Source organism: Notamacropus eugenii, chromosome 4 (genome assembly GCF_028372415.1).
Source record: "Notamacropus eugenii isolate mMacEug1 chromosome 4, mMacEug1.pri_v2, whole genome shotgun sequence".
NCBI lineage: Eukaryota > Metazoa > Chordata > Mammalia > Diprotodontia > Macropodidae > Notamacropus > Notamacropus eugenii.
This window is the reverse complement of record NC_092875.1, coordinates 70,045,335-70,067,613: the sequence shown is the minus strand read 5'-3', so window position 1 is coordinate 70,067,613 and position 22,279 is coordinate 70,045,335. Positions and strand designations below refer to the sequence as shown.

Here is a 22,279-nt window from a genome sequence, read left to right as displayed (position 1 = left end):
TTGCTCATTCATGGTGGTGCAAGCTTCCAGTAGAAGGAAAAACCCTTCCAACGCCATTCCCACCAAAATGGCATTCAGGTTTGGCAGGAAGCCCTGCCATGAGGGGATTCCCACTGCTTCCTGAGGAAGTGCGTTCCACTTTTGAGTGGCTATAAATCACGGAATTTGTTCCCGCGGTGGGAATCCGGATACATCCCCCAGCAACAGGCACGCATCACTTATAAGCCTGTTCTCTGCAGCCGCTAGAAGGACAGTATGTGCTTTGCTCCACGACAGGCCTCTGAATCTCTCAAGACAATCATTGAACCTCTTTTATTTGCACTCAACTAACCAAGTTCCGTCAAACACTCCTTTGACCACATGGTTTTTGAGTCGTCATCATAACCATTTTCTTTCAGGAGATCCTCTTCCTAGAGTCTGTATCCTCACAATACGTGAGAATATGCATACAGAATAATGTAAACGGGGGCGGATCAAGCCAGAAAACAGTGGGACTACCATCTTCCTCTTCAAAGTGTCTAGATGTATCTTCTTGGGGATCCGATGGATTGTGCCATCAGCCTACTGGATCATGTTGAGATCTCAATCTCCTGAACTTTTGGAGTCTTCTCAGCCTGAATGCTTTCTAGTCATGTGCCCGTCACATCTGGTCAGCCCCAACATGTTCTAATTCTGTATCCATATGTTAACATTACATTTCTGGAAGATCAGCCTCTTCAGCGTGAGGCAGCTTTCCAAACGTAACAGAATTCTAATTCTGACTGTCACCGTTAGCCAGTGTAAGGCACTCCTGGGTTCCTGTGTCCATTTCCTATGTCCATTTTCTTAACAGCTATGATTCTATGCCACTGATTGCTACGACGGGGCCAAGAGCAGAGCTCAGGAGCTGGCACTAAGTGGAACAAGTCAGACAACGAAAAGGAATGGGTCAAGTTAGCCAGGGAGGGAGGCGTGCGTGGGGCCCATTTGGGGCACGTGGCTGGATGAGGGAAGTTTGGGCTCTTGCGGGGTTAGGGCTGGAATCTGAGTGGGGAAAAAAGGAACGATACTAACGCTGGGAATGTGTCGATCTCATTACAGTGCTTAGGCTGGAGAGAAAGGGGTCAATTCTTGCCCCAATGAGGAATCTCACCATCAAGGTAGAAACTTTCTTTGTCCAGAGTGTAAGGGCCCAGTCTGGTGAGGCCATGGGTCTGGTTGCTCAGCTCCCAATAGACCTTTGCTTTGTCGAGAGAGGCACTGGTTGGCGCGCCTTGACGGTTGCACACAGCGTCCACTCCAGTTGCTGAGCCACCCTTCCCAGATCTGTGGAACGAAACAATTGTTGAGGCCCCTGAGCTCCAATGCTGAGAGATTTGCTTGGGGGAGAGACTGGGGACAGTTCAGCTGAGATGAAGTGACCTCAAAGAGACTGAGAGTGAGGTCATGAGGGTGGGAAAACTGCCATTTCTTGTGTGCGGAGGAGGCATGGATAGGCACACATTTCCCTCTGGAGAGGAGTATTTCCACCGGATAGCATTTGTTCCCAATCACGACAGTCAAGGGGAATCACTTGGCTAAGCACCCAGGAATGAAGAGAATGGGAAGGAAACCGTTTTCAGATTTCAAAGTGGAGGAAATGGACACTATGTGGAGCCACTGGCCCTGTTGCTTGCCCACCCTGAGCCTCAGCCAGGAACCTGGGGGTCAAGGGAGATGATCTGAGGGCTGCAGATGTTATTCGCAGTCTCACCTCAGGGCAATCACTTTGCATCCAACATAGGAGGAACCAATGCTGCTTTCCTTGAACAAGGGGCTGAGCTGTCGAGAAAATGAGAAGGGGAATGAGTAATGAGCGGTTCAGCCCCCACGGTGGAGAAGCTGGCATTGCAGGAGTCAGGTGGGACCGGGCCTGTGCAATCTCACCACACGCTGAAGCATTCTCTCCGTGGAATTGAAAATGGGAGAGCCAGGGTGATCCATGGCTTCTGTGTACAGTAGGTTGGTGATGGTGAAGTTCACAGTGAAAAATTTCATGTTCTGGCCACCAGCTGTAACACAGGAGGGAAACAGAAGATCCACGCCTAAGCCCTGGGCACCTCAAACAAACAGACCCACAGACACCCTCTACTTGTTTTGTCCTATTCTTTCCTGGAAACAAAACTCGTGCTCCATGGCCCCACTGACATCCATTTCAAGGAACCTCTACCAGTTCCCAAACCTTCCTTCCCTCGACCACTCCCGTTGCTCTTCTCATCTTCTACTTAAGCAAAGTGAAACACTCCTGGGAAGAAATACTAGGTGTACCCTCTCTACCTGGGCTCCTGGACAACGGTGATGGAGTCAACGTGGTGTCTGCAGGGTAAGGGCTTCTCACAGGAGCTGAGGATAAATCATGAAGAACGGAAATCATTCATCAAACGACAGTGTGGAAAATGTCCTATTGGATGCGCCACAAAACGGATCACCTGCACTTAGTCACAGAATCCCTTGGGGAGGACGCAAAGCAGTGCGTGATGAAGCTCAGAAAGCACAGGAGGAAGCCGATATTTATATAAGAGGCCGCCCCTGGCAAAACTTCTCAGGTTCCGTGCTTCCTGGCTAGAATGACCCAGGCCTTCACTCTCTTTAGGTTTTGCATGGGACACATGGGATCATGTCAAAGAACTATGGGAATATCTTTTGATCACCTGATAGATCAACTGCAAGAAATTCATGTCTTTCTTTTCTGTGTGCGTGTATGAGTGTGTGTGCCTGTGTGTGCGTGGGGGCGTGTGGGCGTCTGTGGGCGTCTGTATGTGTGTGTGTGTGTGTGTGTGTGTGTGTGTGCGTGCGTGTGTGTGTGTGTGTGTTTTAGGGGGGAGGGCCTTGAAACATGCAACATGCCAAGGTCACCCAGCCAAAATATCACACCAAGTCCCAGATACTGGTTTCCCTTCTTTGGAAGGTGAGTATTTCTTAGAATGAGGTGATTTTTAAGGCTAAAAGCAATTTTCCTTTCCATCATGCTATTCTCTCCCCAGCTTGCATGTGAGATCCAGTGAACATTGCCCAGTGTACTAATCTTGCTCAGTTTCTACCTGTGGTGGCTCCAGTTCCTGACCATGCCTTGAGAGTTGTCAATGACGACACAGTGGGCGTGTCAAAAGCTGCAATACATAGATGATGAACACGTAAATCAATAAACAAACACATAAATTAATGGTGAACGAAAGAATGAAGAGATGAATGAATGGACAGACAGACGGGTAGACGGATTGATGAAGAAACTAATAAATAAAGGAATAAATGAATAGATAGATAGATCGGTCAGAAGCTCAATAAAGAAATGAATGCATGCGTGAATAAGTAAAATAGATGAGTAAATTAATTAGTAGAATAAATAAAGGAGGAAAACAAATGAATGAAGGAGTAGGAGAGGTGACATTGAAAACTAACAGAGAGCACGGTGGCCTAGCATTCTGTCAGGCCATCCCAATCCTAATGACATCATTAATGCAATCTGTCACATGCAGGAAATGCCTCATAAACTGTTTGACACATGACAGAAGGAATGAACGTGGAAGGACACTTTGGCTTGACTTAGCTGCCTGGGTTCTCACAGGACAAGCTTTTCATGAGGACATGGCTAAAGTGCCCTGCTGGAGACACTGAGCAAGGGACACCATCATGACTTCTCCTTCAGGAAATCTCTTAAAAAGCTGAGCAGCACCGTTCATTCCCCTGATCGTCCCATGGGGATGGCTTGCTAAGTTCTCAACATGGAGCCTCAGACACACAACCTGAAATCCCAAAGAAGGAAGCAGTGTCTCTGGATCATGAAGGCCCACAGGGACACAGAGCTCATTTTTTTCCCACCTGGGACACGGTCTTTCTGGAATTTCCGTGCTAGAAAAGCCCTCACAATGGAACTAGCCCTCTTCTAAAGAGCATTCTGAACACCTTCTGTCTTCATGACGATTTCTAGGGATGGGAAGTTTGCTATGACTCAAGACAGTCAAGGGGCAGATGCGAGGAGGTGGAGAATTCCCTGCGCAAGACCCCACAGCGGGCTAAAGTGAAAGGAACACAGCAATCAACGACGATATGGATAGCAAAACACTTACTGCTTAAGACTTGCATGGGACGGTATTCCCTGTAACCTGTAAAGCCAAATAACACATAAGAAAGGGAAGGAGATCAGAAAAGAAGGAGAAGGAAACTTGATAGACTCTAGGATGAGATCAAGAATTACCAACATGACTGCTTGCAAGAGGAATCACTTTGCTAAGGACCCATGAATGAAGAGACTGGGAATGAAACCATTTTCAGATTTGAAAATGGAGGAAATGGACACTGGGTGGAGCCACTGCCTTTCCTGCTTCCCCACCCTGAGCCTCAGCCTTTGAAGTCAGCACATGAGTTTGAGTTCTCTGGCCATATCCTTAAGAGAGGGGAGTAGCATTCTTCTGGGCACTTGCTTACTCTGTGCCATGAAGTTCTTCCACGAAGGTAGAGGTAAGAAGGACCCTTATAGCTTTGGGCATTGAGATGGAGCAACGAAAGCCTTGACTTATTTCATTTTGGCTGTGTCCTGGCCTGCAGAAACATAGCAGAAGGCCAAGCCTCCTACTGACTAGCGCAAGACCAGGAAAGAAGCCCTATGCACAAAGGCAATCCCTTAAAGGGCTTGCTCATTCATGGTGGTGCAAGCTTCCAGTAGAAGGAAAAACCCTTCCAACGCCATTCCCACCAAAATGGCATTCAGGTTTGGCAGGAAGCCCTGCCATGAGGGGATTCCCACTGCTTCCTGAGGAAGTGCGTTCCACTTTTGAGTGGCTATAAATCACGGAATTTGTTCCCGCGGTGGGAATCCGGATACATCCCCCAGCAACAGGCACGCATCACTTATAAGCCTGTTCTCTGCAGCCGCTAGAAGGACAGTATGTGCTTTGCTCCACGACAGGCCTCTGAATCTCTCAAGACAATCATTGAACCTCTTTTATTTGCACTCAACTAACCAAGTTCCGTCAAACACTCCTTTGACCACATGGTTTTTGAGTCGTCATCATAACCATTTTCTTTCAGGAGATCCTCTTCCTAGAGTCTGTATCCTCACAATACGTGAGAATATGCATACAGAATAATGTAAACGGGGGCGGATCAAGCCAGAAAACAGTGGGACTACCATCTTCCTCTTCAAAGTGTCTAGATGTATCTTCTTGGGGATCCGATGGATTGTGCCATCAGCCTACTGGATCATGTTGAGATCTCAATCTCCTGAACTTTTGGAGTCTTCTCAGCCTGAATGCTTTCTAGTCATGTGCCCGTCACATCTGGTCAGCCCCAACATGTTCTAATTCTGTATCCATATGTTAACATTACATTTCTGGAAGATCAGCCTCTTCAGCGTGAGGCAGCTTTCCAAACGTAACAGAATTCTAATTCTGACTGTCACCGTTAGCCAGTGTAAGGCACTCCTGGGTTCCTGTGTCCATTTCCTATGTCCATTTTCTTAACAGCTATGATTCTATGCCACTGATTGCTACGACGGGGCCAAGAGCAGAGCTCAGGAGCTGGCACTAAGTGGAACAAGTCAGACAACGAAAAGGAATGGGTCAAGTTAGCCAGGGAGGGAGGCGTGCGTGGGGCCCATTTGGGGCACGTGGCTGGATGAGGGAAGTTTGGGCTCTTGCGGGGTTAGGGCTGGAATCTGAGTGGGGAAAAAAGGAACGATACTAACGCTGGGAATGTGTCGATCTCATTACAGTGCTTAGGCTGAAGAGAAAGGGGTCAATTCTTGCCCCAATGAGGAATCTCACCATCAAGGTAGAAACTTTCTTTGTCCAGAGTGTAAGGGCCCAGTCTGGTGAGGCCATGGGTCTGGTTGCTCAGCTCCCAATAGACCTTTGCTTTGTCGAGAGAGGCACTGGTTGGCGCGCCTTGACGGTTGCACACAGCGTCCACTCCAGTTGCTGAGCCACCCTTCCCAGATCTGTGGAACGAAACAATTGTTGAGGCCCCTGAGCTCCAATGCTGAGAGATTTGCTTGGGGGAGAGACTGGGGACAGTTCAGCTGAGATGAAGTGACCTCAAAGAGACTGAGAGTGAGGTCATGAGGGTGGGAAAACTGCCATTTCTTGTGTGCGGAGGAGGCATGGATAGGCACACATTTCCCTCTGGAGAGGAGTATTTCCACCGGATAGCATTTGTTCCCAATCACGACAGTCAAGGGGAATCACTTGGCTAAGCACCCAGGAATGAAGAGAATGGGAAGGAAACCGCTTTCAGATTTCAAAGTGGAGGAAATGGACACTATGTGGAGCCACTGGCCCTGTTGCTTGCCCACCCTGAGCCTCAGCCAGGAACCTGGGGGTCAAGGGAGATGATCTGAGGGCTGCAGATGTTATTCGCAGTCTCACCTCAGGGCAATCACTTTGCATCCAACATAGGAGGAACCAATGCTGCTTTCCTTGAACAAGGGGCTGAGCTGTCGAGAAAATGAGAAGGGGAATGAGTAATGAGCGGTTCAGCCCCCACGGTGGAGAAGCTGGCATTGCAGGAGTCAGGTGGGACCGGGCCTGTGCAATCTCACCACACGCTGAAGCATTCTCTCCGTGGAATTGAAAATGGGAGAGCCAGGGTGATCCATGGCTTCTGTGTACAGTAGGTTGGTGATGGTGAAGTTCACAGTGAAAAATTTCATGTTCTGGCCACCAGCTGTAACACAGGAGGGAAACAGAAGATCCACGCCTAAGCCCTGGGCACCTCAAACAAACAGACCCACAGACACCCTCTACTTGTTTTGTCCTATTCTTTCCTGGAAACAAAACTCGTGCTCCATGGCCCCACTGACATCCATTTCAAGGAACCTCTACCAGTTCCCAAACCTTCCTTCCCTCGACCACTCCCGTTGCTCTTCTCATCTTCTACTTAAGCAAAGTGAAACACTCCTGGGAAGAAATACTAGGTGTACCCTCTCTACCTGGGCTCCTGGACAACGGTGATGGAGTCAACGTGGTGTCTGCAGGGTAAGGGCTTCTCACAGGAGCTGAGGATAAATCATGAAGAACGGAAATCATTCATCAAACGACAGTGTGGAAAATGTCCTATTGGATGCGCCACAAAACGGATCACCTGCACTTAGTCACAGAATCCCTTGGGGAGGACGCAAAGCAGTGCGTGATGAAGCTCAGAAAGCACAGGAGGAAGCCGATATTTATATAAGAGGCCGCCCCTGGCAAAACTTCTCAGGTTCCGTGCTTCCTGGCTAGAATGACCCAGGCCTTCACTCTCTTTAGGTTTTGCATGGGACACATGGGATCATGTCAAAGAACTATGGGAATATCTTTTGATCACCTGATAGATCAACTGCAAGAAATTCATGTCTTTCTTTTCTGTGTGCGTGTATGAGTGTGTGTGCCTGTGTGTGCGTGGGGGCGTGTGGGCGTCTGTGGGCGTCTGTATGTGTGTGTGTGTGTGTGTGTGTGTGTGTGTGTGTGCGTGCGTGTGTGTGTGTGTGTGTGTTTTAGGGGGGAGGGCCTTGAAACATGCAACATGCCAAGGTCACCCAGCCAAAATATCACACCAAGTCCCAGATACTGGTTTCCCTTCTTTGGAAGGTGAGTATTTCTTAGAATGAGGTGATTTTTAAGGCTAAAAGCAATTTTCCTTTCCATCATGCTATTCTCTCCCCAGCTTGCATGTGAGATCCAGTGAACATTGCCCAGTGTACTAATCTTGCTCAGTTTCTACCTGTGGTGGCTCCAGTTCCTGACCATGCCTTGAGAGTTGTCAATGACGACACAGTGGGCGTGTCAAAAGCTGCAATACATAGATGATGAACACGTAAATCAATAAACAAACACATAAATTAATGGTGAACGAAAGAATGAAGAGATGAATGAATGGACAGACAGACGGGTAGACGGATTGATGAAGAAACTAATAAATAAAGGAATAAATGAATAGATAGATAGATCGGTCAGAAGCTCAATAAAGAAATGAATGCATGCGTGAATAAGTAAAATAGATGAGTAAATTAATTAGTAGAATAAATAAAGGAGGAAAACAAATGAATGAAGGAGTAGGAGAGGTGACATTGAAAACTAACAGAGAGCACGGTGGCCTAGCATTCTGTCAGGCCATCCCAATCCTAATGACATCATTAATGCAATCTGTCACATGCAGGAAATGCCTCATAAACTGTTTGACACATGACAGAAGGAATGAACGTGGAAGGACACTTTGGCTTGACTTAGCTGCCTGGGTTCTCACAGGACAAGCTTTTCATGAGGACATGGCTAAAGTGCCCTGCTGGAGACACTGAGCAAGGGACACCATCATGACTTCTCCTTCAGGAAATCTCTTAAAAAGCTGAGCAGCACCGTTCATTCCCCTGATCGTCCCATGGGGATGGCTTGCTAAGTTCTCAACATGGAGCCTCAGACACACAACCTGAAATCCCAAAGAAGGAAGCAGTGTCTCTGGATCATGAAGGCCCACAGGGACACAGAGCTCATTTTTTTCCCACCTGGGACACGGTCTTTCTGGAATTTCCGTGCTAGAAAAGCCCTCACAATGGAACTAGCCCTCTTCTAAAGAGCATTCTGAACACCTTCTGTCTTCATGACGATTTCTAGGGATGGGAAGTTTGCTATGACTCAAGACAGTCAAGGGGCAGATGCGAGGAGGTGGAGAATTCCCTGCGCAAGACCCCACAGCGGGCTAAAGTGAAAGGAACACAGCAATCAACGACGATATGGATAGCAAAACACTTACTGCTTAAGACTTGCATGGGACGGTATTCCCTGTAACCTGTAAAGCCAAATAACACATAAGAAAGGGAAGGAGATCAGAAAAGAAGGAGAAGGAAACTTGATAGACTCTAGGATGAGATCAAGAATTACCAACATGACTGCTTGCAAGAGGAATCACTTTGCTAAGGACCCATGAATGAAGAGACTGGGAATGAAACCATTTTCAGATTTGAAAATGGAGGAAATGGACACTGGGTGGAGCCACTGCCTTTCCTGCTTCCCCACCCTGAGCCTCAGCCTTTGAAGTCAGCACATGAGTTTGAGTTCTCTGGCCATATCCTTAAGAGAGGGGAGTAGCATTCTTCTGGGCACTTGCTTACTCTGTGCCATGAAGTTCTTCCACGAAGGTAGAGGTAAGAAGGACCCTTATAGCTTTGGGCATTGAGATGGAGCAACGAAAGCCTTGACTTATTTCATTTTGGCTGTGTCCTGGCCTGCAGAAACATAGCAGAAGGCCAAGCCTCCTACTGACTAGCGCAAGACCAGGAAAGAAGCCCTATGCACAAAGGCAATCCCTTAAAGGGCTTGCTCATTCATGGTGGTGCAAGCTTCCAGTAGAAGGAAAAACCCTTCCAACTCCATTCCCACCAAAATGGCATTCAGGTTTGGCAGGAAGCCCTGCCATGAGGGGATTCCCACTGCTTCCTGAGGAAGTGCGTTCCACTTTTGAGTGGCTATAAATCACGGAATTTGTTCCCGCGGTGGGAATCCGGATACATCCCCCAGCAACAGGCACGCATCACTTATAAGCCTGTTCTCTGCAGCCGCTAGAAGGACAGTATGTGCTTTGCTCCACGACAGGCCTCTGAATCTCTCAAGACAATCATTGAACCTCTTTTATTTGCACTCAACTAACCAAGTTCCGTCAAACACTCCTTTGACCACATGGTTTTTGAGTCGTCATCATAACCATTTTCTTTCAGGAGATCCTCTTCCTAGAGTCTGTATCCTCACAATACGTGAGAATATGCATACAGAATAATGTAAACGGGGGCGGATCAAGCCAGAAAACAGTGGGACTACCATCTTCCTCTTCAAAGTGTCTAGATGTATCTTCTTGGGGATCCGATGGATTGTGCCATCAGCCTACTGGATCATGTTGAGATCTCAATCTCCTGAACTTTTGGAGTCTTCTCAGCCTGAATGCTTTCTAGTCATGTGCCCGTCACATCTGGTCAGCCCCAACATGTTCTAATTCTGTATCCATATGTTAACATTACATTTCTGGAAGATCAGCCTCTTCAGCGTGAGGCAGCTTTCCAAACGTAACAGAATTCTAATTCTGACTGTCACCGTTAGCCAGTGTAAGGCACTCCTGGGTTCCTGTGTCCATTTCCTATGTCCATTTTCTTAACAGCTATGATTCTATGCCACTGATTGCTACGACGGGGCCAAGAGCAGAGCTCAGGAGCTGGCACTAAGTGGAACAAGTCAGACAACGAAAAGGAATGGGTCAAGTTAGCCAGGGAGGGAGGCGTGCGTGGGGCCCATTTGGGGCACGTGGCTGGATGAGGGAAGTTTGGGCTCTTGCGGGGTTAGGGCTGGAATCTGAGTGGGGAAAAAAGGAACGATACTAACGCTGGGAATGTGTCGATCTCATTACAGTGCTTAGGCTGGAGAGAAAGGGGTCAATTCTTGCCCCAATGAGGAATCTCACCATCAAGGTAGAAACTTTCTTTGTCCAGAGTGTAAGGGCCCAGTCTGGTGAGGCCATGGGTCTGGTTGCTCAGCTCCCAATAGACCTTTGCTTTGTCGAGAGAGGCACTGGTTGGCGCGCCTTGACGGTTGCACACAGCGTCCACTCCAGTTGCTGAGCCACCCTTCCCAGATCTGTGGAACGAAACAATTGTTGAGGCCCCTGAGCTCCAATGCTGAGAGATTTGCTTGGGGGAGAGACTGGGGACAGTTCAGCTGAGATGAAGTGACCTCAAAGAGACTGAGAGTGAGGTCATGAGGGTGGGAAAACTGCCATTTCTTGTGTGCGGAGGAGGCATGGATAGGCACACATTTCCCTCTGGAGAGGAGTATTTCCACCGGATAGCATTTGTTCCCAATCACGACAGTCAAGGGGAATCACTTGGCTAAGCACCCAGGAATGAAGAGAATGGGAAGGAAACCGTTTTCAGATTTCAAAGTGGAGGAAATGGACACTATGTGGAGCCACTGGCCCTGTTGCTTGCCCACCCTGAGCCTCAGCCAGGAACCTGGGGGTCAAGGGAGATGATCTGAGGGCTGCAGATGTTATTCGCAGTCTCACCTCAGGGCAATCACTTTGCATCCAACATAGGAGGAACCAATGCTGCTTTCCTTGAACAAGGGGCTGAGCTGTCGAGAAAATGAGAAGGGGAATGAGTAATGAGCGGTTCAGCCCCCACGGTGGAGAAGCTGGCATTGCAGGAGTCAGGTGGGACCGGGCCTGTGCAATCTCACCACACGCTGAAGCATTCTCTCCGTGGAATTGAAAATGGGAGAGCCAGGGTGATCCATGGCTTCTGTGTACAGTAGGTTGGTGATGGTGAAGTTCACAGTGAAAAATTTCATGTTCTGGCCACCAGCTGTAACACAGGAGGGAAACAGAAGATCCACGCCTAAGCCCTGGGCACCTCAAACAAACAGACCCACAGACACCCTCTACTTGTTTTGTCCTATTCTTTCCTGGAAACAAAACTCGTGCTCCATGGCCCCACTGACATCCATTTCAAGGAACCTCTACCAGTTCCCAAACCTTCCTTCCCTCGACCACTCCCGTTGCTCTTCTCATCTTCTACTTAAGCAAAGTGAAACACTCCTGGGAAGAAATACTAGGTGTACCCTCTCTACCTGGGCTCCTGGACAACGGTGATGGAGTCAACGTGGTGTCTGCAGGGTAAGGGCTTCTCACAGGAGCTGAGGATAAATCATGAAGAACGGAAATCATTCATCAAACGACAGTGTGGAAAATGTCCTATTGGATGCGCCACAAAACGGATCACCTGCACTTAGTCACAGAATCCCTTGGGGAGGACGCAAAGCAGTGCGTGATGAAGCTCAGAAAGCACAGGAGGAAGCCGATATTTATATAAGAGGCCGCCCCTGGCAAAACTTCTCAGGTTCCGTGCTTCCTGGCTAGAATGACCCAGGCCTTCACTCTCTTTAGGTTTTGCATGGGACACATGGGATCATGTCAAAGAACTATGGGAATATCTTTTGATCACCTGATAGATCAACTGCAAGAAATTCATGTCTTTCTTTTCTGTGTGCGTGTATGAGTGTGTGTGCCTGTGTGTGCGTGGGGGCGTGTGGGCGTCTGTGGGCGTCTGTATGTGTGTGTGTGTGTGTGTGTGTGTGTGTGTGTGTGCGTGCGTGTGTGTGTGTGTGTGTTTTAGGGGGGAGGGCCTTGAAACATGCAACATGCCAAGGTCACCCAGCCAAAATATCACACCAAGTCCCAGATACTGGTTTCCCTTCTTTGGAAGGTGAGTATTTCTTAGAATGAGGTGATTTTTAAGGCTAAAAGCAATTTTCCTTTCCATCATGCTATTCTCTCCCCAGCTTGCATGTGAGATCCAGTGAACATTGCCCAGTGTACTAATCTTGCTCAGTTTCTACCTGTGGTGGCTCCAGTTCCTGACCATGCCTTGAGAGTTGTCAATGACGACACAGTGGGCGTGTCAAAAGCTGCAATACATAGATGATGAACACGTAAATCAATAAACAAACACATAAATTAATGGTGAACGAAAGAATGAAGAGATGAATGAATGGACAGACAGACGGGTAGACGGATTGATGAAGAAACTAATAAATAAAGGAATAAATGAATAGATAGATAGATCGGTCAGAAGCTCAATAAAGAAATGAATGCATGCGTGAATAAGTAAAATAGATGAGTAAATTAATTAGTAGAATAAATAAAGGAGGAAAACAAATGAATGAAGGAGTAGGAGAGGTGACATTGAAAACTAACAGAGAGCACGGTGGCCTAGCATTCTGTCAGGCCATCCCAATCCTAATGACATCATTAATGCAATCTGTCACATGCAGGAAATGCCTCATAAACTGTTTGACACATGACAGAAGGAATGAACGTGGAAGGACACTTTGGCTTGACTTAGCTGCCTGGGTTCTCACAGGACAAGCTTTTCATGAGGACATGGCTAAAGTGCCCTGCTGGAGACACTGAGCAAGGGACACCATCATGACTTCTCCTTCAGGAAATCTCTTAAAAAGCTGAGCAGCACCGTTCATTCCCCTGATCGTCCCATGGGGATGGCTTGCTAAGTTCTCAACATGGAGCCTCAGACACACAACCTGAAATCCCAAAGAAGGAAGCAGTGTCTCTGGATCATGAAGGCCCACAGGGACACAGAGCTCATTTTTTTCCCACCTGGGACACGGTCTTTCTGGAATTTCCGTGCTAGAAAAGCCCTCACAATGGAACTAGCCCTCTTCTAAAGAGCATTCTGAACACCTTCTGTCTTCATGACGATTTCTAGGGATGGGAAGTTTGCTATGACTCAAGACAGTCAAGGGGCAGATGCGAGGAGGTGGAGAATTCCCTGCGCAAGACCCCACAGCGGGCTAAAGTGAAAGGAACACAGCAATCAACGACGATATGGATAGCAAAACACTTACTGCTTAAGACTTGCATGGGACGGTATTCCCTGTAACCTGTAAAGCCAAATAACACATAAGAAAGGGAAGGAGATCAGAAAAGAAGGAGAAGGAAACTTGATAGACTCTAGGATGAGATCAAGAATTACCAACATGACTGCTTGCAAGAGGAATCACTTTGCTAAGGACCCATGAATGAAGAGACTGGGAATGAAACCATTTTCAGATTTGAAAATGGAGGAAATGGACACTGGGTGGAGCCACTGCCTTTCCTGCTTCCCCACCCTGAGCCTCAGCCTTTGAAGTCAGCACATGAGTTTGAGTTCTCTGGCCATATCCTTAAGAGAGGGGAGTAGCATTCTTCTGGGCACTTGCTTACTCTGTGCCATGAAGTTCTTCCACGAAGGTAGAGGTAAGAAGGACCCTTATAGCTTTGGGCATTGAGATGGAGCAACGAAAGCCTTGACTTATTTCATTTTGGCTGTGTCCTGGCCTGCAGAAACATAGCAGAAGGCCAAGCCTCCTACTGACTAGCGCAAGACCAGGAAAGAAGCCCTATGCACAAAGGCAATCCCTTAAAGGGCTTGCTCATTCATGGTGGTGCAAGCTTCCAGTAGAAGGAAAAACCCTTCCAACGCCATTCCCACCAAAATGGCATTCAGGTTTGGCAGGAAGCCCTGCCATGAGGGGATTCCCACTGCTTCCTGAGGAAGTGCGTTCCACTTTTGAGTGGCTATAAATCACGGAATTTGTTCCCGCGGTGGGAATCCGGATACATCCCCCAGCAACAGGCACGCATCACTTATAAGCCTGTTCTCTGCAGCCGCTAGAAGGACAGTATGTGCTTTGCTCCACGACAGGCCTCTGAATCTCTCAAGACAATCATTGAACCTCTTTTATTTGCACTCAACTAACCAAGTTCCGTCAAACACTCCTTTGACCACATGGTTTTTGAGTCGTCATCATAACCATTTTCTTTCAGGAGATCCTCTTCCTAGAGTCTGTATCCTCACAATACGTGAGAATATGCATACAGAATAATGTAAACGGGGGCGGATCAAGCCAGAAAACAGTGGGACTACCATCTTCCTCTTCAAAGTGTCTAGATGTATCTTCTTGGGGATCCGATGGATTGTGCCATCAGCCTACTGGATCATGTTGAGATCTCAATCTCCTGAACTTTTGGAGTCTTCTCAGCCTGAATGCTTTCTAGTCATGTGCCCGTCACATCTGGTCAGCCCCAACATGTTCTAATTCTGTATCCATATGTTAACATTACATTTCTGGAAGATCAGCCTCTTCAGCGTGAGGCAGCTTTCCAAACGTAACAGAATTCTAATTCTGACTGTCACCGTTAGCCAGTGTAAGGCACTCCTGGGTTCCTGTGTCCATTTCCTATGTCCATTTTCTTAACAGCTATGATTCTATGCCACTGATTGCTACGACGGGGCCAAGAGCAGAGCTCAGGAGCTGGCACTAAGTGGAACAAGTCAGACAACGAAAAGGAATGGGTCAAGTTAGCCAGGGAGGGAGGCGTGCGTGGGGCCCATTTGGGGCACGTGGCTGGATGAGGGAAGTTTGGGCTCTTGCGGGGTTAGGGCTGGAATCTGAGTGGGGAAAAAAGGAACGATACTAACGCTGGGAATGTGTCGATCTCATTACAGTGCTTAGGCTGGAGAGAAAGGGGTCAATTCTTGCCCCAATGAGGAATCTCACCATCAAGGTAGAAACTTTCTTTGTCCAGAGTGTAAGGGCCCAGTCTGGTGAGGCCATGGGTCTGGTTGCTCAGCTCCCAATAGACCTTTGCTTTGTCGAGAGAGGCACTGGTTGGCGCGCCTTGACGGTTGCACACAGCGTCCACTCCAGTTGCTGAGCCACCCTTCCCAGATCTGTGGAACGAAACAATTGTTGAGGCCCCTGAGCTCCAATGCTGAGAGATTTGCTTGGGGGAGAGACTGGGGACAGTTCAGCTGAGATGAAGTGACCTCAAAGAGACTGAGAGTGAGGTCATGAGGGTGGGAAAACTGCCATTTCTTGTGTGCGGAGGAGGCATGGATAGGCACACATTTCCCTCTGGAGAGGAGTATTTCCACCGGATAGCATTTGTTCCCAATCACGACAGTCAAGGGGAATCACTTGGCTAAGCACCCAGGAATGAAGAGAATGGGAAGGAAACCGTTTTCAGATTTCAAAGTGGAGGAAATGGACACTATGTGGAGCCACTGGCCCTGTTGCTTGCCCACCCTGAGCCTCAGCCAGGAACCTGGGGGTCAAGGGAGATGATCTGAGGGCTGCAGATGTTATTCGCAGTCTCACCTCAGGGCAATCACTTTGCATCCAACATAGGAGGAACCAATGCTGCTTTCCTTGAACAAGGGGCTGAGCTGTCGAGAAAATGAGAAGGGGAATGAGTAATGAGCGGTTCAGCCCCCACGGTGGAGAAGCTGGCATTGCAGGAGTCAGGTGGGACCGGGCCTGTGCAATCTCACCACACGCTGAAGCATTCTCTCCGTGGAATTGAAAATGGGAGAGCCAGGGTGATCCATGGCTTCTGTGTACAGTAGGTTGGTGATGGTGAAGTTCACAGTGAAAAATTTCATGTTCTGGCCACCAGCTGTAACACAGGAGGGAAACAGAAGATCCACGCCTAAGCCCTGGGCACCTCAAACAAACAGACCCACAGACACCCTCTACTTGTTTTGTCCTATTCTTTCCTGGAAACAAAACTCGTGCTCCATGGCCCCACTGACATCCATTTCAAGGAACCTCTACCAGTTCCCAAACCTTCCTTCCCTCGACCACTCCCGTTGCTCTTCTCATCTTCTACTTAAGCAAAGTGAAACACTCCTGGGAAGAAATACTAGGTGTACCCTCTCTACCTGGGCTCCTGGACAACGGTGATGGAGTCAACGTGGTGTCTGCAGGGTAAGGGCTTCTCACAGGAGCTGAGGATAAATCATGAAGAACGGAAATCATTCATCAAACGACAGTGTGGAAAATGTGCTATTGGATGCTCCACAAAACGGATCACCTGCACTTAGTCACAGAATGCCTTGGGGAGGACGCAAAGCAGTGGGTGATGAAGCTCAGAAAGCACAGGAGGAAGCCAATATTTATATAAGAGGCCGCCCCTGGCAAAACTTCTCAGGTTCCGTGCTTCCTGGCTAGAATGACCCAGGCCTTCACTCTCTTTAGGTTTTGCATGGGACACATGGGATCATGTCAAAGAACTATGGGAATATCTTTTGATCACCTGATAGATCAACTGCAAGAAATTCATGTCTTTGTTTTCTGTGTGTGTGTATGAGTGTGTGTGCCTGTGTGGGCGTGGGGGCGTGTGGGCGTCTGTGGGCGTCTGTATGTGTGTGTGTGTGTGTGTGTGTGTGTGTGTGCGTGCGTGTGTGTGTGTGTGTGTGTTTTAAGGGGGAGGGCCTTGAAACATGCAACATGACAAGGTCACCCAGCCAAAATATCACACCAAGTCCCAGATACTGGTTTCCCTTCTTTGGAAGGTGAGTATTTCTTAGAATGAGGTGATTTTTAAGGCTAAAAGCAATTTTCCTTTCCATCATGCTATTCTCTCCCCAGCTTGCATGTGAGATCCAGTGAACATTGCCCAGTGTACTAATCTTGCTCAGTTTCTACCTGTGGTGGCTCCAGTTCCTGACCATGCCTTGAGAGTTGTCAATGACGACACAGTGGGCGTGTCAAAAGCTGCAATACATAGATGATGAACACGTAAATCAATAAACAAACACATAAATTAATGGTGAACGAAAGAATGAAGAGATGAATGAATGGACAGACAGACGGGTAGACGGATTGATGAAGAAACTAATAAATAAAGGAATAAATGAATAGATAGATAGATCGGTCAGAAGCTCAATAAAGAAATGAATGCATGCGTGAATAAGTAAAATAGATGAGTAAATTAATTAGTAGAATAAATAAAGGAGGAAAACAAATGAATGAAGGAGTAGGAGAGGTGACATTGAAAACTAACAGAGAGCACGGTGGCCTAGCATTCTGTCAGGCCATCCCAATCCTAATGACATCATTAATGCAATCTGTCACATGCAGGAAATGCCTCATAAACTGTTTGACACATGACAGAAGGAATGAACGTGGAAGGACACTTTGGCTTGACTTAGCTGCCTGGGTTCTCACAGGACAAGCTTTTCATGAGGACATGGCTAAAGTGCCCTGCTGGAGACACTGAGCAAGGGACACCATCATGACTTCTCCTTCAGGAAATCTCTTAAAAAGCTGAGCAGCACCGTTCATTCCCCTGATCGTCCCATGGGGATGGCTTGCTAAGTTCTCAACATGGAGCCTCAGACACACAACCTGAAATCCCAAAGAAGGAAGCAGTGTCTCTGGATCATGAAGGCCCACAGGGACACAGAGCTCATTTTTTTCCCACCTGGGACACGGTCTTTCTGGAATTTCCGTGCTAGAAAAGCCCTCACAATGGAACTAGCCCTCTTCTAAAGAGCATTCTGAACACCTTCTGTCTTCATGACGATTTCTAGGGATGGGAAGTTTGCTATGACTCAAGACAGTCAAGGGGCAGATGCGAGGAGGTGGAGAATTCCCTGCGCAAGACCCCACAGCGGGCTAAAGTGAAAGGAACACAGCAATCAAAGACGATATGGATAGCAAAACACTTACTGCTTAAGACTTGCATGGGACGGTATTCCCTGTAACCTGTAAAGCCAAATAACACATAAGAAAGGGAAGGAGATCAGAAAAGAAGGAGAAGGAAACTTGATAGACTCTAGGATGAGATCAAGAATTACCAACATGACTGCTTGCAAGAGGAATCACTTTGCTAAGGACCCATGAATGAAGAGACTGGGAATGAAACCATTTTCAGATTTGAAAATGGAGGAAATGGACACTGGGTGGAGCCACTGCCTTTCCTGCTTCCCCACCCTGAGCCTCAGCCTTTGAAGTCAGCACATGAGTTTGAGTTCTCTGGCCATATCCTTAAGAGAGGGGAGTAGCATTCTTCTGGGCACTTGCTTACTCTGTGCCATGAAGTTCTTCCACGAAGGTAGAGGTAAGAAGGACCCTTATAGCTTTGGGCATTGAGATGGAGCAACGAAAGCCTTGACTTATTTCATTTTGGCTGTGTCCTGGCCTGCAGAAACATAGCAGAAGGCCAAGCCTCCTACTGACTAGCGCAAGACCAGGAAAGAAGCCCTATGCACAAAGGCAATCCCTTAAAGGGCTTGCTCATTCATGGTGGTGCAAGCTTCCAGTAGAAGGAAAAACCCTTCCAACGCCATTCCCACCAAAATGGCATTCAGGTTTGGCAGGAAGCCCTGCCATGAGGGGATTCCCACTGCTTCCTGAGGAAGTGCGTTCCACTTTTGAGTGGCTATAAATCACGGAATTTGTTCCCGCGGTGGGAATCCGGATACATCCCCCAGCAACAGGCACGCATCACTTATAAGCCTGTTCTCTGCAGCCGCTAGAAGGACAGTATGTGCTTTGCTCCACGACAGGCCTCTGAATCTCTCAAGACAATCATTGAACCTCTTTTATTTGCACTCAACTAACCAAGTTCCGTCAAACACTCCTTTGACCACATGGTTTTTGAGTCGTCATCATAACCATTTTCTTTCAGGAGATCCTCTTCCTAGAGTCTGTATCCTCACAATACGTGAGAATATGCATACAGAATAATGTAAACGGGGGCGGATCAAGCCAGAAAACAGTGGGACTACCATCTTCCTCTTCAAAGTGTCTAGATGTATCTTCTTGGGGATCCGATGGATTGTGCCATCAGCCTACTGGATCATGTTGAGATCTCAATCTCCTGAACTTTTGGAGTCTTCTCAGCCTGAATGCTTTCTAGTCATGTGCCCGTCACATCTGGTCAGCCCCAACATGTTCTAATTCTGTATCCATATGTTAACATTACATTTCTGGAAGATCAGCCTCTTCAGCGTGAGGCAGCTTTCCAAACGTAACAGAATTCTAATTCTGACTGTCACCGTTAGCCAGTGTAAGGCACTCCTGGGTTCCTGTGTCCATTTCCTATGTCCATTTTCTTAACAGCTATGATTCTATGCCACTGATTGCTACGACGGGGCCAAGAGCAGAGCTCAGGAGCTGGCACTAAGTGGAACAAGTCAGACAACGAAAAGGAATGGGTCAAGTTAGCCAGGGAGGGAGGCGTGCGTGGGGCCCATTTGGGGCACGTGGCTGGATGAGGGAAGTTTGGGCTCTTGCGGGGTTAGGGCTGGAATCTGAGTGGGGAAAAAAGGAACGATACTAACGCTGGGAATGTGTCGATCTCATTACAGTGCTTAGGCTGGAGAGAAAGGGGTCAATTCTTGCCCCAATGAGGAATCTCACCATCAAGGTAGAAACTTTCTTTGTCCAGAGTGTAAGGGCCCAGTCTGGTGAGGCCATGGGTCTGGTTGCTCAGCTCCCAATAGACCTTTGCTTTGTCGAGAGAGGCACTGGTTGGCGCGCCTTGACGGTTGCACACAGCGTCCACTCCAGTTGCTGAGCCACCCTTCCCAGATCTGTGGAACGAAACAATTGTTGAGGCCCCTGAGCTCCAATGCTGAGAGATTTGCTTGGGGGAGAGACTGGGGACAGTTCAGCTGAGATGAAGTGACCTCAAAGAGACTGAGAGTGAGGTCATGAGGGTGGGAAAACTGCCATTTCTTGTGTGCGGAGGAGGCATGGATAGGCACACATTTCCCTCTGGAGAGGAGTATTTCCACCGGATAGCATTTGTTCCCAATCACGACAGTCAAGGGGAATCACTTGGCTAAGCACCCAGGAATGAAGAGAATGGGAAGGAAACCGTTTTCAGATTTCAAAGTGGAGGAAATGGACACTATGTGGAGCCACTGGCCCTGTTGCTTGCCCACCCTGAGCCTCAGCCAGGAACCTGGGGGTCAAGGGAGATGATCTGAGGGCTGCAGATGTTATTCGCAGTCTCACCTCAGGGCAATCACTTTGCATCCAACATAGGAGGAACCAATGCTGCTTTCCTTGAACAAGGGGCTGAGCTGTCGAGAAAATGAGAAGGGGAATGAGTAATGAGCGGTTCAGCCCCCACGGTGGAGAAGCTGGCATTGCAGGAGTCAGGTGGGACCGGGCCTGTGCAATCTCACCACACGCTGAAGCATTCTCTCCGTGGAATTGAAAATGGGAGAGCCAGGGTGATCCATGGCTTCTGTGTACAGTAGGTTGGTGATGGTGAAGTTCACAGTGAAAAATTTCATGTTCTGGCCACCAGCTGTAACACAGGAGGGAAACAGAAGATCCACGCCTAAGCCCTGGGCACCTCAAACAAACAGACCCACAGACACCCTCTACTTGTTTTGTCCTATTCTTTCCTGGAAACAAAACTCGTGCTCCATGGCCCCACTGACATCCATTTCAAGGAACCTCTACCAGTTCCCAAACCTTCCTTCCCTCGACCACTCCCGTTGCTCTTCTCATCTTCTACTTAAGCAAAGTGAAACACTCCTGGGAAGAAATACTAGGTGTACCCTCTCTACCTGGGCTCCTGGACAACGGTGATGGAGTCAACGTGGTGTCTGCAGGGTAAGGGCTTCTCACAGGAGCTGAGGATAAATCATGAAGAACGGAAATCATTCATCAAACGACAGTGTGGAAAATGTCCTATTGGATGCGCCACAAAACGGATCACCTGCACTTAGTCACAGAATCCCTTGGGGAGGACGCAAAGCAGTGCGTGATGAAGCTCAGAAAGCACAGGAGGAAGCCGATATTTATATAAGAGGCCGCCCCTGGCAAAACTTCTCAGGTTCCGTGCTTCCTGGCTAGAATGACCCAGGTCTTCACTCTCTTTAGGTTTTGCATGGGACACATGGGATCATGTCAAAGAACTATGGGAATATCTTTTGATCACCTGATAGATCAACTGCAAGAAATTCATGTCTTTCTTTTCTGTGTGCGTGTATGAGTGTGTGTGCCTGTGTGTGCGTGGGGGCGTGTGGGCGTCTGTGGGCGTCTGTATGTGTGTGTGTGTGTGTGTGTGTGTGTGTGCGTGCGTGTGTGTGTGTGTGTGTGTTTTAGGGGGGAGGGCCTTGAAACATGCAACATGCCAAGGTCACCCAGCCAAAATATCACACCAAGTCCCAGATACTGGTTTCCCTTCTTTGGAAGGTGAGTATTTCTTAGAATGAGGTGATTTTTAAGGCTAAAAGCAATTTTCCTTTCCATCATGCTATTCTCTCCCCAGCTTGCATGTGAGATCCAGTGAACATTGCCCAGTGTACTAATCTTGCTCAGTTTCTACCTGTGGTGGCTCCAGTTCCTGACCATGCCTTGAGAGTTGTCAATGACGACACAGTGGGCGTGTCAAAAGCTGCAATACATAGATGATGAACACGTAAATCAATAAACAAACACATAAATTAATGGTGAACGAAAGAATGAAGAGATGAATGAATGGACAGACAGATGGGTAGACGGATTGATGAAGAAACTAATAAATAAAGGAATAAATGAATAGATAGATAGATCGGTCAGAAGCTCAATAAAGAAATGAATGCATGCGTGAATAAGTAAAATAGATGAGTAAATTAATTAGTAGAATAAATAAAGGAGGAAAACAAATGAATGAAGGAGTAGGAGAGGTGACATTGAAAACTAACAGAGAGCACGGTGGCCTAGCATTCTGTCAGGCCATCCCAATCCTAATGACATCATTAATGCAATCTGTCACATGCAGGAAATGCCTCATAAACTGTTTGACACATGACAGAAGGAATGAACGTGGAAGGACACTTTGGCTTGACTTAGCTGCCTGGGTTCTCACAGGACAAGCTTTTCATGAGGACATGGCTAAAGTGCCCTGCTGGAGACACTGAGCAAGGGACACCATCATGACTTCTCCTTCAGGAAATCTCTTA

The 22,279-nt window shown here is 47.8% G+C and overlaps 1 protein-coding gene across 10 annotated transcripts in view; it reads right to left on the bottom strand.

The window, feature by feature from the left end:
- Nucleotides 1-22,279, bottom strand: part of LOC140499854 (uncharacterized) — a 262,845-nt gene that overhangs the window by 50,151 nt on the left and 190,415 nt on the right. For all 10 annotated transcript variants that reach the window (XM_072601753.1, XM_072601754.1, XM_072601752.1 and 7 more), the window contains 29 exons: nt 21,664-21,732; nt 20,900-20,965; nt 20,510-20,634; nt 20,337-20,404; nt 19,737-19,909; nt 18,042-18,077; nt 17,016-17,084; nt 16,250-16,315; nt 15,860-15,984; nt 15,687-15,754; nt 15,087-15,259; nt 13,392-13,427; nt 12,366-12,434; nt 11,598-11,663; nt 11,208-11,332; nt 11,035-11,102; nt 10,435-10,607; nt 8,740-8,775; nt 7,714-7,782; nt 6,944-7,009; nt 6,554-6,678; nt 6,381-6,448; nt 5,781-5,953; nt 4,086-4,121; nt 3,060-3,128; nt 2,296-2,361; nt 1,906-2,030; nt 1,733-1,800; nt 1,133-1,305 (listed from right to left, as the gene is read on the bottom strand). In XM_072601753.1, coding sequence (XP_072457854.1) covers nt 1,133-1,305; nt 1,733-1,800; nt 1,906-2,030; nt 2,296-2,361; nt 3,060-3,128; nt 4,086-4,121; nt 5,781-5,953; nt 6,381-6,448; nt 6,554-6,678; nt 6,944-7,009; nt 7,714-7,782; nt 8,740-8,775; nt 10,435-10,607; nt 11,035-11,102; nt 11,208-11,332; nt 11,598-11,663; nt 12,366-12,434; nt 13,392-13,427; nt 15,087-15,259; nt 15,687-15,754; nt 15,860-15,984; nt 16,250-16,315; nt 17,016-17,084; nt 18,042-18,077; nt 19,737-19,909; nt 20,337-20,404; nt 20,510-20,634; nt 20,900-20,965; nt 21,664-21,732 — 2,649 coding nt within the window. The remainder of the gene's footprint in view (nt 1-1,132; nt 1,306-1,732; nt 1,801-1,905; nt 2,031-2,295; nt 2,362-3,059; nt 3,129-4,085; nt 4,122-5,780; nt 5,954-6,380; nt 6,449-6,553; nt 6,679-6,943; nt 7,010-7,713; nt 7,783-8,739; nt 8,776-10,434; nt 10,608-11,034; nt 11,103-11,207; nt 11,333-11,597; nt 11,664-12,365; nt 12,435-13,391; nt 13,428-15,086; nt 15,260-15,686; nt 15,755-15,859; nt 15,985-16,249; nt 16,316-17,015; nt 17,085-18,041; nt 18,078-19,736; nt 19,910-20,336; nt 20,405-20,509; nt 20,635-20,899; nt 20,966-21,663; nt 21,733-22,279) is intronic.